The 14,596-nt window shown below is 46.6% G+C and overlaps 1 protein-coding gene across 2 annotated transcripts in view; it reads right to left on the reverse strand.

The window, feature by feature from the left end:
• TBC1D16 (TBC1 domain family, member 16) overlaps window positions 1-14,521 on the reverse strand; it is a 32,359-nt gene extending 17,838 nt beyond the window's left edge. Inside the window, exons 1-4 of one of the 2 annotated variants that reach the window (XM_010578545.1) lie at window positions 14,412-14,521; window positions 7,537-7,772; window positions 6,084-6,498; window positions 5,868-5,918 (exon numbers count right to left, since the gene is read on the reverse strand). In XM_010578545.1, the coding sequence (XP_010576847.1) occupies window positions 5,868-5,918; window positions 6,084-6,498; window positions 7,537-7,714 (644 nt within the window). In that variant the 5' untranslated portion in view covers window positions 7,715-7,772; window positions 14,412-14,521. Of the gene's footprint in view, window positions 1-5,867; window positions 6,499-7,536; window positions 7,773-14,411 lie in introns of both variants that reach the window. The other variant, XM_010578544.1, reaches the window with a different exon arrangement.
• Between the last annotated feature and the right edge of the window lie 75 nt (window positions 14,522-14,596).

The following is a 14,596-nucleotide window of genomic DNA, read 5'->3' on the forward strand; positions in this document are numbered from 1 at the left end:
CCCGGCCCCGGCGGCGCTGCGAAAGCGAAGCCCCGTCCGAAAGCGGGAGTTTAAAGCCTTCCCGTCCTCGTAAGCAAACCCCAACAAGGCCTGGCGCCCCAGAAACCCGGGGTCGGGGTCGGGGGTGGGGTGGGCAGAGCGGTTCCCCTCTGTTCCTCCATCCCTCCCGTTTTGGGATCTCCTCCTTCGGCATCCCCTGCTCTCGTCACTGACTGTTCCTCCCCTGAAACCCCAAATAAATAAGCTTCAGGAGCCCGCTAGCTGCAATTCCCGATCTCGAGTTAGCTGCCACTATTTTCTTCCACAGAAATCTGGCAGCGAACCAACGGAGGGAAAAAACAAACCTGCTATAATTAATGTTCTTGCTGTTCAAATATTTATATAAAGCAAGATAGAGCCGTATGCCTCCACAATCTCTTGGATCTGTCCAACCTTCTCAGCTTTGCAGCCGGTAACAACTTTAATTAATTACACAGCATTGCTGACAGCCAACGGCTAAGGCCAGCTCCTCTTCCCAGTACCCGGCTCTGCGCAGACCACCCGAAAGCACTGCCTTGGGAAGTTTACACCTACCCCATGTCTCAAGGAGAAGGGAAAAAGGACTGTCCTTCTGCTGGAAGAAGGATTTGGGGATATTTTTTTCCTGGGCACAGGTTTGGGTACAAACGGAATTAGGTGCTTTGGAGTCTTAACATCATAAATCGCACTAGATTGGGCAAGGTCCTGGGGAATTGGAGCCTGAACCAGAAGCAGTGAGGCACCCCATGCACTCATCCCTAAGGCTGAAATCATCAAAAGTAAGATAGCATGACACAAGATGCTGCAAGAAGTTACAGGAGATTTAGAAGTCTGTGACCAATTCCCCCGGTTCTAAGAATATAATCACTTCTGTTACAACAGCGATGAATTCCCAACCTCTTGATGACTCCAGAGCTCCTGCCAGTTCACACTAATTTCAGCTCATTTCCCCTATAATTTTGCCTCCTGTTTATTCTGCAGAGGTCTGAACAGCACTAAGCCTTTCAGGTGAGCTGCCAAAACAACATGATGCAACACTGTACGCTCTGTTACCACCCGCTCCTGCAGCTGCTGCTGCCACCCTCCGTAACGCTGCGCCTCCGCTCCCTCGTGAGAAGGTAATTTACTGATTAGCTCCCTGGGAAGAGGCTTAACAACAGGATGTGCAACACATCTGTAAAAATTGCATCAACTGCAACACCAAAGGAGTTTTTCCTTGTGTTGTGTGCTTTGCCTAGACTGTTTGTAATAGTTCTGTTCGGTGAATTCACATCGGCTGAAGAACACGGGAACTGTACCATCGTTCAGCTCCATTATGAAAATGTTTCATTATTTTTATTACTGGCTGCTAAAACAATCGCCTTCTTACGAAAGACATTTCCTTCTTGCACTGGTATCTGTGACCACATTGGTCACATTGCTTCTGCTTGTCCTTTAAAGCAAGCGCTGTGGAAGTGTGAGCTGGCATCTATTCCATCACCTGCAGGACTGTTCACCAAGCTCCAGCCTCCAGACAGATATTGCCCCACACTCCACTCGTACTATTCCACCACTGAGGCTTCTTGGTCCAAATTCTGACTGTATCGACCAACATCCCAGCCTGAAGTTAGTGAAGGAACCAATGCCAGCATTTATTTGTCCTCTTCAGCATTTTTGCGTGGTGCTCATCAGGTAACAGCAACTGCAGTTTACTACTGAAGTGAAAAGCCTTTAGCAGCCCTACCACCCATTGCTAGGGAAAGCTCCTGTTAACCAGGGATCACTCTGGCACAGCACAAAAAAAAAAAAAACAATCCAAACCCCACTTACAGAGCGCTAAGTGCTTCTGCAACCGATTGGTATAGATCTGATGTCATGGCCAGTTAAAATAACTTCAGAACCATTGGTTGAAAGACATTATATAGGTGTCAGATGCTATTTGGTCACCAGGATGTAACAAAAGGCTTTTAGTTTCACTTTACTGATGGGGAAAATGGAAGCAGAGTAATTTAGCAGGGCAGCAACAAGCCAAAGCTGGGCATAGAGTGCAGTTGTCCCAAATTAGTGCCCTTCAGACAACAAGGCAAATGTTTCCTGACAGACAGCAAACAACAGTAGCAAGAGAGAAAAGGAACAAAATGGAACAATTTTATTTCCAGTATCCCTCCTTTCCTACAGAAATGCAGTCAATGACAAAGCTGCTATCAATACAGGCATTTCCCACGTTAGGTACCTCCCTGCTGGAACCTTGTACTATGAGCAGAAAGGGCCCCCCAAAGTTAATACGGACACAAATCCCAAGAGAGTAAAGCCACCTTTCCATGAGAAATGAGTGCACTATGCAGAAGAAGTGCCAGGCTCATCTAAAAAGAGAAGGAAGAATGTGTATGCTGGTGATGGGACACTCCCATAGCTCATAGCCTGAGGAATTGTGTAAATGGGAGGAAAGCATCGATCGCCGCATGGGATCCCTGGCAGCCTGTCAAACTGAGAAGCAGAGGCAAACAAAAAAACCAAACAACAATGGATACGTTTTTATTTCCTTATGTTCTACAAGGCGAGTTGTTGACTTAAAATGACTGACTCGTTGTGCAACTCAGATGCTTCCAAGCCTACCTCCCTTCTTCCTCCCTGCCCCTGTTCTGCACGCATGTGTTTGCTGGCTCCCTTCTGCCCAGGAGGCCAGGCCACCTTCTCAGAGGATGCTCCAAGAAGCACACGGGACTTGTGACTCCTGGTCATACAGATATTTTGGCAAGCAGCTTGCTGAGCCTCTGATCTCATCTGATCCAAGTCTACATGTGCATCCTAATTCTTTTACAATGTCACATTTTTCCATTTCTGATGATACATAATTGCATGGAAAGAAAGATGGCTGGACTAAAACACCCATGCAATGCATTGCTTCAGCTTCTGAAACAATCACGGGGAAAAGCAAAGTTCTCTTTACAACAGCTCCCCAGTGCAGAGGGAAATAACCAGAAACATTCGTCCCTCTTTGCAGGGAGGAGGTGGTGACCAGGGGGTAGGGAGGGAAAAGAGTTGAAACAATCTGCCAGCAGCACAAACTTTGTTCGCGCTCCAATTCTGGCTCAGATGGGAAGCAGCTAGCAGAAAAAAAAAAAAACAACTTTAAGAAACAAGGAAGCTGTTCTTATGCTTGTAGTGACTTCTGAAACAGCATCCCCTGCCCCAAAATGCTGGGATGAATGCAGGAAATAAGAGAATGCTTTTTAACAAGACTTTTACAAAGTATTCTATGCAAAATCTCCAACTCAAACAGTTTGTAAGATCCTGCAGATATCATGCAAGGGGGCTCTACGGGAAAGAACAAATTGGCATAAAAAATGGACACACTGGACTTGAAAAGCCTTTCAAGTCTGAAGTCCCAAACAATGAAAGGTCTGTTTTATTAATCTGCTGCAAATTATGAGTGCCGCATACACTGTACGAGGCTTCCAGACTGGTGCCAGAGGAGTTAAAAAAAAAAGAAGAAAAGAAAAGAAAGGGAAATAAAAAAGTCTACCAGGACCACGAGCAGTGTGTTTGCAAAGGCAGGCTTTGCATTGCTAGAGCTGTCAGGACTCTGGCAGCACACGAGGAAAGCCGGCAGAGGGCTCGCCCGAGCCAGGCTGTGAAACAACAGGGAAATGCTACACGAATTCACAGGCAAGGTAGTGAAGATGCAATAAACTGTATTTCCTTCCTTCCCTGACACTATTAGCAGCTCAAAGCACAAGTGTTGCAAAACAGTTAAACCACAACGCTGCTTGCCCCCTTGCCGTGCCCCCAAACGCTGCGCTGGCACCCTTCTGCACCAGCTCCTCTCCCCGTGCACGCTGTCGGGTGCAAAAACTCTCCGAGACTGCTGCACGCCTTGGACAGCACATGGCCTTGTGGGCCAGGCCAAGGATTTCCCCAGGATGAGTTCAGTCTCCTGGTTTTCAGCAGTTCGGACATTATTCTGAACATGTCCCTCGCTACTCCTGCTTCTAACCACTCAAGTGGGGATAATGACCCTTTAGTCAGGGTGTGTGGGTGAAATGGGCCACAGCTGAGGCCACAGCTTCCCCACACACACACTGAAAGACAGAAATATTTTTCCTTTAAGAGTCTTACTGCTGGAACTCAGAAATGTTCACAGAAGCATTTTAATTATACTTTATTTACAAAAAAATGCTTCAAAACCCCCAAAACTTCATTTTTTTCAGAGTGACAGAGACAGGTCAAACACACAGATTGTCAGTGCTGCTCCAAGGAAAAAAAAAAAATTTACACACCTTAAACAAACAGAGGCTTTGGCAGCAGTGGATTTGGGGGTTTTCTGGTTTTTTAAGTCAAGGCCAAGAAATTTCTAAGCCAACACAACATTCTCTGCAAGTGTATGCAACTGAAGTTTCAACCCCCAAGCAGTAACTCAGTGTTAGAACACAATCTGAATGGGACAAAAAGCCTAGGAATCAATAAAATAAAGTCAGTTATTAGGACTGATATTCAATCATTCAAAGGCCTCTCTGTAAAATGTTTTCAGGGTGTGTTTTGTGACATTTATGTAGGTTCCAGTCTTCTGCATTCCTATGAATACTTGTCAAAAAAGACTGTCAGGCATCATGTCTAGAGAGCTAAAAAGGTCACTGTCAAACTGACATTGTTCAACACAATTTGGAAACCAAAGGCCCATCCTGGGCACTCTGCAGCTGCTTTGCAATGCCCCTCTGCAGCCAGAGGAGAGCTGCTGTGGGACAGGACGGGATGGGACAGCCGTGCTGGCCGGGCCGCTCAAACCACTGCCCCCCAGCTGCTGCAGAGCTCAAGCCCAGAAAACCCTGTGGGCTCGCAGTTAATTAGAAGAACACTGCGAGGACACATATCAAATGCAAAGCTGATATAAAGTCTGAGATCACTGCACTGAAGTGTTTCAAAATATCCAGAGAGAGTTGAATCAATTAGAAAACTTCCTTCATAAACCTTGTCCTTACTGGCATTCTCTGGGCTTCAGATTAGCCCATAAAATAAAGCGGCAAAATCTCTTCAAAAGTCAAGTCTTAATGTAGTCTGTATGTTGCTGACACGCACAAAGAACTTGTTTTTCCTAATTTCAAGCGTACTTTCAAAGTTGAGCTATATCCTCAAAGTCAGCCCCACAGTGCTTCACAAACACAGCAAACCCATCCTCCCCAAGCTGGACATGAGTGATACACTGCACAGAGCATAGACCAGAAAGCCAGAAACACTGCATATCGATACAGTAAGTTATACAGGTATCCTACTGTTCATTATTCCTTTGCCAAGGTGCCCTCTTTCCACTATGTAGAGTTTACTGCAGATGCCGTTGAGAAACACTGACACTTAGACATACCAGTGTTGACTAAAATATCCAGGTTAGACATGCAAGAATTAATATTTATATGTCTTAAGTGGGACCACGTTCTGAACACCAGCAAGACAAGCTCATACATGCAGACTTCATGTCAACACAGTGCCTTGCAGAGAGGCACCCCCAGCTCAGAGGAAGTCAGACAGACACTTTGATGTGGCTCTCCACAAGAAGTAACTAGCACATCTCCTCAGCACAGCCAATTAAACCAACAAAGGACCTTTTTAATTTAGTAATGCTGCTTCCAGGGCTCAAGACAGTTCACCTGAAGGACTGTACATATACAGCCCTGAATGTTCAGGGCCAGGGTTCACTGAGCAGAAGTAGAACTGGCCGGCAAACAATTTCCTGTAAATTATACAAGTGTCTGAAGCAAGACAGGATATTCAGCTCAATGCCACTGTGAAGCTTCTCAATTTCCTTCAGCATCTCCAAGCTCAGCAACTAGCACCCCAGCTATTCAGCCAGAAACTGGAGAAAAGGATGCACTCACCTGCTTTCGTTATCCAGAAACACAGAACTACTGCTTTTCCCAAGGGCTTCACTAATGGGAGAGAGGCAGAAGGGGGAAGAGAAGGCATCAGAATCAGAGTCAAAAGTACTGTCCCTGCTCACGTCATCAGCAGACAGCTCCAAGGAGCCCTCATCCTCCCCCGGCTCTGGCCTGCAGTCCAGACCTTCCTCTGTCCCCTCCACCGACAGCTCCGACCTGTTCTGCTCCTCCTGAGAACTGATTGTCGATAGGATTCCTGAGTCACTGCGGGCAGGCTGGGGGGACTGGTGGGTGCCATCTGCCGCGGGGCAGCACTGGGAGAGCTTCTCCCCTTCCGAAGAGGGGGAGCTGATGTAAGCCACATCTTTCACAAGCTGTGACACAGTCAAGATGTCTTCTCCTTTCAGGATCACTGCCCCTCTCTGCTCAGTGGGGGAAGCCTGCTGGACAATGCCAAAACCCTGAGTGTGGCGGCCACGTTTGCGGGGAGCTTTACGGACAGGGGAGCTCTCAGGAGTGATATAGCGCAGGGCTTCTTCATCCTGCCTCTGGATACGTGAGTTTGGCACCCAGGCAAGGATAAGTGTGGTTCCCAGTAGCTCATCTTTCTCCATGTACAAGCACAAATAGCCTTTGAGAAAGCAAAGGAGCCATCAGTTATGACACAGATTTATTCTAAGCAAACTGCGTAAGCCTGAAATTTGCACTTCCCCATCTCCCCCCACTTTACCACCATTACACATGGACAAAACAAACCCTTTATTTACCAGGAGAGAATTCTGCCAAATGAATTGTGGAGTGCTCAACATTATTCAGTATTTACAAATAATTCCAGTTCTGCATATGGCTTTTGAATAGTCTAAATTCCCTCTGCCCTAAGTGGACATAGAAGTGACATGCAAATACTTCAACTTCCTGGACGGATTACTAATCAAGAGTAAATTCTGAAATATGTTGCCACATGAAAAACCTCTATTTTTTGTTAGTTAAACAATTTCAAGTGCCAGCTAAACGTTTCTTTCTCAAGTACATTTACCTTAGTGTAGCTAAAGGGCTACAATTTCCATGGAAAGCCAACAGAAAAAAAAGTCACACACACAAAAAAGGGAAGTGTGGGTCAATGTCCACAGAATAATTAGTTTTGTGAAGCTGAGCCAGTGGCCATGACTCTCTGATGAAAACATGAAAGAGTGCAGTAACAGATGAGAATAAAGGGACAGAGCAGTATTTATCTTCATTTACTCCAGTGCATGCAGCCACGATCAGGTTTTCCTTATTTTCCCTTTATCAATGGTTGTTGAGGCCACTCTAGCAATGACAGTTACAAGATGATACTTGGCTTTCCTGAACAATACGTATTTGAAAGAGCAACAGAAGTTACTGTCCTCAAATAACAACTGTCCATCTTCTGGCAATACAAAAGGATGTACTAAAACAGGTAAATCTATGCTAGACCAGAAGAGAAAGGAGAAATATCATCAATTTTCCTACTAAAAGAAGAGCTGATGGATCAGCTTGTGGATGGCTTTCCTTAGTCTTCCATAAGACTGCCTTGCCCTGTCCCCCACCGGCACCTCTTCATTCTTTAGAGCCCAAGATGTAGAATTTGATACAAATGCACAGCTCAGGAGAGAGAAAAAAGAGTGAGCAGTCTGCAACACTCTATCACCTGGATGATGCTCCCCGATGCCTTGTAGCAGCTCAGGTGGGTGAACACAGACATTGTTCTTAGAGTAGATAATCTCCCCATCAAGTGTGGAAGATGAACTGCTGCCACCACCAGGATTCAAGGTCAGGAGGTCGGAAGCTTTTGAAGAGGCACGTCGGAGGAGTCGCCCCAGAGACATCGCCAAGGAAATGTTTCCATTATCTGTCAGCTTTAATCAGGAGCCAAATTCAGAAGATCTGCCAAGAAGGAGGAAAGAATAGTGTTAGAACAAATATAATGACAGCACAGCATGTGCCTACCACTGTCTGAGAAGGAACAGGTCTCCCATCAACTGCTGCATCAATCCTACAACTCAAGCAAGAGCCTCCAATTGCCCTGGATCTGTAACATCACCTCTACGTTTTAAAGATGCTGAAGTACAGAATCCTGGAATGTTTTTCTCTGCAACAAAGAAATATGAAGGCAGCAAAACCCCACATTTCAATAGTTACTGTGAGGAGGAAACAGAAAAGTAATGATTGTCACTGAAAATTGCCCATTAAGGGAATAGCTCAGTGATGCAGAGCTGCCAAATGTATCACTGTCCTGGGGATGTCAAAGAGAGTCAGAGTAGACTCTGGAGGATTCCTTCAGCACAGAAAAACTGCTGAGACCATCGCATTAAACAAGGGGCTGCTGCTTCATCCGCAGTAACCACTGATCTCCAAAAAAACCATTAATCAAAACAAGTTCATCTTGTGCTTACCAATTTTTGGCATAATCCTGCTGTGCATTTGAGGTTTTTGGGTTGGGGTTTTGTTTTGATTTGTTTTTTTGAGCAGTGATGGTTAAATAGAGCTTTTTCAGGGATAAGTGGCAAAAGACCCATGTTCAACAGAGCGGGCAGACTCCAATAGCACAGTATGGCATGCCAACTCAAGGCAAATATTTCACCTATCAATAGGTAACTTTAGCTAACTGTGGAGTATGATCCTCAACTAATCACCACGTAAGCTCTGTACTCAAATGAGACGTGCTCCTTGTTGGGGCTGTTGATGAGGAGCTCTGCAGTGAATCCAGGAGGGGTCACCCAAGCTATCAACTATTTAGCAGACAGATGAGGAAGAAGACTCGATGTGTTGAAACAGCAGGTGGGTCTTGCACAAAGCAATCCCACAGATAGCCCAACACATTTCAATGCAGGGCAGGCCCTACCCACTGCTGCTATCCCTAGCTGGGAAGCAGACCATCAGAGGCACTGCAGTTTCTGTTCCACCAAAAGTACACGAGGAAAGGAAACCTCTACTTTTGTTCCTTTGTATTTATATGCCCTTACTTGCTTGTGAACAGGCCAGTCCGACCTGGCACGCACCACACATCACCATGATGCCAGGTCCAAGGGCACCACGTGGAGAGATCAGCTCAGTGTGTTCCTCATGACAAATCCCACACCATGATCTGCACAGCATGCAACAGGGGTAGCCAGAAATAAAAAGAAAAGCAGACAGGCTCTGACTTGTACTGTCAGGGGCACTGTATGCAGGAAACATTTAGGGGCCTAAAGCAAGCATTGTCAAACACTGAATAGCTCCAATTTCTTTAAACATGGTTTTAATGGTATCTCCAGACAAACGATGAAGCAAGAAGGCAGAAAGGGGAAACAGAAACCAGCATTTCTCAAAAAGCAGAGTGAAAGCTGCAGGGAAAGAATATAGCTGTCCTGATTCTGACAGATTTGTACATACAGAAGATTGCAAATGAGACTGCCAAGTAGTTGACAGAGCCTTCATTAAAGGACAAACTATTGGTTTAACTGGCAATCACTACATTTGTCAGCTTGAATCACAGCATAAGCAGTTTCTGCATTTCAGTCTTTCCTGGAACTTGACGGAGAAGCCTCAACCCTGCTATGTACTGTGCCCAGCAAGTGTTTAGGATAAGACGATTACTTTGCAAGTCCTTCGCACTCATGTCTCCTTCTACCACCAAACACAACACGTATCTTCATGTCTCAGCCCCAAAACCCAAAGACCAATGGAGCCATATGCTCATTCTTGTCCAGAATGCCAAAAACCACAGTATTGTTTCTGACTCTGGGTTATGTCTTGGAGAAAGTAATTTGCCTCTACCGCATTTAAAGAGCAAGTCATCTTTCCTCTCACTGCACCCTGCAAGAACACAGACAGTAAACTCTGCTGCAATTCTTCCTTCCCACCAAGTCACAACACACCATTTCAACACAGTGTTGAGGCAGTCCGAAGCAGTGGTGTGGAGCAACCCGTATGGCATCAGAGGCACTGAGCCTCCCTCACATCTGAAGAGTGTCATCTGTTACCACAACATTTTGTAGGCAGCACAGCCTGCTCAGCTATGCCCTGTTGCTGTCAAGACTGAAACCAGCCCAGATATCCAGACCTTTAGCTATGTCAGCTGTTTCATCAGAACTCTAAAAGCACTGAACCTGCATACACAAAGGAGGAATGTGGTACCAGGTGGCTGCAGCTGTTGACCAGGGAATGCTTCCTCGGAAGACACCAGTGAGCTTTTCCTACTAAGGACAGCAGATGGAGATGCATGCACGAAACAAGAGCTTGTGTAATGTCCTACTGCAGTTCTCCAGGGGCTCTCAGGAATGCAGGCAGAGGTGCAGGACTTCTCTGCCAATAGAGGCAACATTTAATTAGCTTTTACCTAGCAGAGAAAGAACAAAGCAACAGGTAAAAGATCAAAAGCTGCTCCCTGGAAAGCAGGAGGAATTTAAAGGGAAATATTGCTTTGATCCTGCAGAACATCTGTTGCTTCAGCACTGCCTTGATGTGCAGGTGGATAGTGCTGCCGATACGCACACGCGTATGCAGGTTGGGAAGAGGAAACAAAAATAAGACAGATGAAGAATATGGTGTCCTGCCAGCATAGAAATTTAGTCTGTTGCATTTGTCTTGCAGAAGAGCTATGCACCACAAATCAAAGAGAGTCCACTACGATACTGCAAACAAATAGCCAAATATACTGGGATATGTAAGTATCATCAGGAAGACTCAAATGCTTTCATCGTTGCCACAGGCTAGGGAATTCTGCGTAGCTTTGGTTGCAGCATTAAAGAAAAACAGATGCAAGCCACTGGACAGTTTCAGGGAGAGTGACAAGAGTGATCTGGAAAAAGATTGCCAAAGTAAGACTAAAGAAAGGGAAATGTATTAAAAGTCTTCGTATGTGTGAATTGTCACTGCCAAAAAAAGGAAGAGCTGTCTGTGGAGGACAGGAGAAGTAGTAGGGCAATTGAACTGTGGCAAGGAATATCTAGTCTAGTCATTCTAACAGCAGGTGCACCACAATAAGGCAACCTGAAAAGGCTGTTTCCGTCAGTGGGGGGTTTCAAAGACAGGCTGCAGAAATAGATAGGCAGTTGGCCCCAGCTAGGACCAGATGACGGACTGGACCTCTTAAGGTCATCTAGTCTTCTAGTACAATCCCAGAAGTCTCTGAAACACAGCTTGTGAATGTGCCTCTCCTTCCTAAAAGGCAAGAGAAGTTCATACAACACAAACCAGCAAATAACAAAGAGACCAAATCTGCAGGGTTTGCTCTATTCTCAGCCCTCTTCTGTGTGGGACAATGTCTGCACACACAGTCCATGGGGCTTGGGTCACAAGGAGAAGGAGGTATTGCTGTTGCCTCTTGTGTGAGCTTGGGAAGAAAGGCACGAACCATCCTACAGCTAAGTCAGCATTAAATCAGCACCATCAAAAAAAAAAGAAGTATTTTTCATATTAATTTTCTATTTATCCCTTGATCTGAAGGGATTCTTTCCAATGTGGCAGAGACATCCCAGCTCTCTAGAAGCTGAAGCACTGAATTAGCTGATAAGCTCTCGCTGAGTGCCAATATTTATTAAGCACACATACATTTTCTTCTCCCACACATCAACTGTCACCGCTAAAAATCTTTGCTACAGCTACTGAGTCTGTTCGCGCAGACCCTGGCTGCTCTCCCAGTCAATGCCAGCACTTCTCAGCTACACGAGATCTCACAAACGTGCTGGGGAGCCAACTCCTGAAATCACCCCAGGAGTCTCTTCACAAGAGCCTGACCAGTTCCAGCCAGCAGCATTTCAAATAACACCGGCTGCTTGCCTCCCTTAGAAATGCCCTTCCCCTTCTCACAAACCGATCAACAACAAAATCCTGTTTGGCTTGGCAGATCGCACCCTCACCTTGGCAGACACTGTTGGACCAAATGTTGCTGCCTCCGGTTGCACAAGATTCCTGTATTCCAGCAAGGAAGGCAATGCAGGGCTCCTGCATGGGCTGACACAGGCTCCAGCACATTATTCCCGATCAGCACACACTGACACCAGAGCGGTTCATGAGCATGCAAGGTAACAAGGCTTCTCTCACAAATAAGTTTAGCCTATAGAGGCATATGCCAGCCTGCGCTTTGGGGTCAGCTGCAGCCAACAAGTCACACTGCTGAGCACTTTGTGCGTGGCAGTGGGTCTTGTGGCTCCAAGGGCAAATTTGCTGTGCTGGAGTTTAATAGATTTACAAGCAAAATAAGCTGAGCTACAGGGCTCTTGAAGCGAAACATGAGACCTACAGCATGTCTGGGCACAGAAAAGAAACATGAGCTGTCAAACATCGGCACCAAATTTAAGCATGAAATGCCTTAAGAAAAGCGCAACAGGCTTTTTTCTTTTTTTGCCCTTAATAACTTGAATTTGATTTTACATATTTAAAGAGTACAGAGTCACTGCACCAGGCAGGTCTCAAACACTAAGGAAGTCCCTGCCGCCTCCTCCTCCCCTTTGGAAAATCAAATGCCGGCTTTGCATCTCTGGTAGCTCAAGCACAGGTTAGAGCATGCTGGAAGGCAGCGCGACCGGAGATGGAGTACAGGAGCCCGGGAGTCAGGACTCACAGCTTCTTTCCAGTTCTCTGACTGGATTTTCTGTGCAACTCTCAGCTAGTCACTCACTTGATCTATACTTCTCTATGTATACATGAGAGCCCTTGTAACGACCTTCCCTTTGTGTCGCAATACCTCTACATTAGGAGAGGGGGAAAAAAAAAAGCTTTCAAAACTACTAGCTATTAGCTGGAGCTATTTAAGATGACCTAGCCAAATCAAGGAAAAAAGTTTACCATAGGGAGCCATTCTGAAGTCATCCCATTTCATGGGGAGAATTATGTAGGTCACCACAAAGTCTTTCATTCCTGACCTGCTGGTGCAGCAGTGGCACGCAGAGTACAGAGTAAAGCAAAAGTAACAGCAGTCACCAGCGAAGGCTGAAATCCTGACACTCGCACAACTCCAATTCCAGTCACTTCAGTGGAACAGATTTCGCTCAGATGCATTTCAGCTGAGAAGGTAAAAAAGGGACAGGAGACTAAATACTGCAAGTTTGTGAGTCAGAGATAAAAAGGGAAATGAAATGCTATCATCAGAGCCTGCCTGCTGCTCCCAGCCACACCTGCTTAGGCATAAAAAAGCAAACAAAAAGCTTACCACCCCTCCAGCACTGAAAGTCAAACCACAACATGCGCTTTAGTGCCGAGAAATTATTTGTGCCATATGTCCCTCCATCCCAAGATTAAACATCATTTCATATTACTTAACTGCAGTGCTTGTGCAGTAGGTAACACTTCTATGGCGTTTTATTTCTAGCATCCTGTAGCCGTGGCCTGATAACACTCACAGTACTAGATCCTTCAATATCAGCAGCTAAAAAATCCCAGGAACCTGGTTTCACAGCTGAACTGATGAACTAATTGCAAAGTCTTTTCTCAGTATGACAGACATCAGACCACGTGTCTGCCATTCTGACACTTTGAAATAGTCTTCTTTTCACCCTGCCACAGGCAGGACCATGCCCCCCTCCCTTCTTGCCTGCTGGACAGAGAAAGCAACACTCTGCCCCATCCTGGCTCCCCAGCTTTATGCCACCACACAGCGAGACATACAGAATAAACTCAGATATTCAGCAAATTCAATACTAGGTCAGAGAAGCAGCTTTCAGAGACCTCTCTGCTTTTAGCCAAGTTATCACCAGAATGAGAACAAGCTCCTCTAAGCCTACAAACCTAAAGGAGGCTTCTACAAAAGAAGCATCAAGCCTGAGAACTTTACCCTGAGCTGTCCTGGACTTAACATTTCTACTATTTTCTCTTAAACGATCTTTCATTTTTATTACTTCCTATTCAGAGTGGCAACTAAGAACATAATACCTTTGCAAGACAAGCTACCAGTCAAAGAACAGAGAAGACGGGAAAACCTCAGAGAGGAAGAAGCAGAGTTATTTTACAGAGTGTCAGCGACACAGCAAGCAATATATCAACACGTAATCCCTGCCCTGGTGCGCCTGAAGGCCATACATCAAATAATTGCCAAGGATCCCAACCATCCATCTTCACGTCTCCGCTGATAACAGAACTCAGCAAACGAAGACGTAGATATCGGGGTAATTTGAGAGAAGACCACCTCCCCAAAAGTAAGGAAATCATAAAAATACCCCAGGCTGTACGGAGCCACTCCAAACCAGCAGAAGATAAAGTTAAAAAACTATTTTCGCATTCTGCTTTGTGCCGGCCCCGAGCCGCCAGCACACCGACCGCCTCGGGGGCTCCGAAGGCGGCGGCGGCGGGGAGGGGGGGATGTAGGAAGGGAAAGGAAAGACAAAGAGTGGGATAAAAAAAAAAAAATGGATGCATCACCAGGGTGCCGGGCAGGATACCCGGGCGGCCCATCCCCGGGCGGCCCATCCCCGGGCACGAACCCGTGTGACAGCGACACGCGTGACGAGCAGCCGGCCCAGGGACCCGGGTGGGCAGGGGCAGCCGCTGCCGCCCACCGCAGCCCTAGAGGCACGGCCCCGGCGCACCGGAGCCGGCGTTACCCACCGCTTAACGCCCCCGTGGCGAGCGACGCCCCGCGCGGCCCCGGCGCTTTTACCGGTAAAGACGAACCCGGGGAAACTTCTCGGCGCCTTTCACGAACCGGTCCGGCCCCGGGCGGGCTCCGAACCGACGTCCCCCACGCCCCCGCCGGGCCCTGCGCGGGGGACGTTGCCACCGCCCCGCCCCGC

Source organism: Haliaeetus leucocephalus, unplaced genomic scaffold (genome assembly GCF_000737465.1).
Source record: "Haliaeetus leucocephalus isolate CR32 unplaced genomic scaffold, Haliaeetus_leucocephalus-4.0 Scaffold646, whole genome shotgun sequence".
Classification (NCBI taxonomy): domain Eukaryota; kingdom Metazoa; phylum Chordata; class Aves; order Accipitriformes; family Accipitridae; genus Haliaeetus; species Haliaeetus leucocephalus.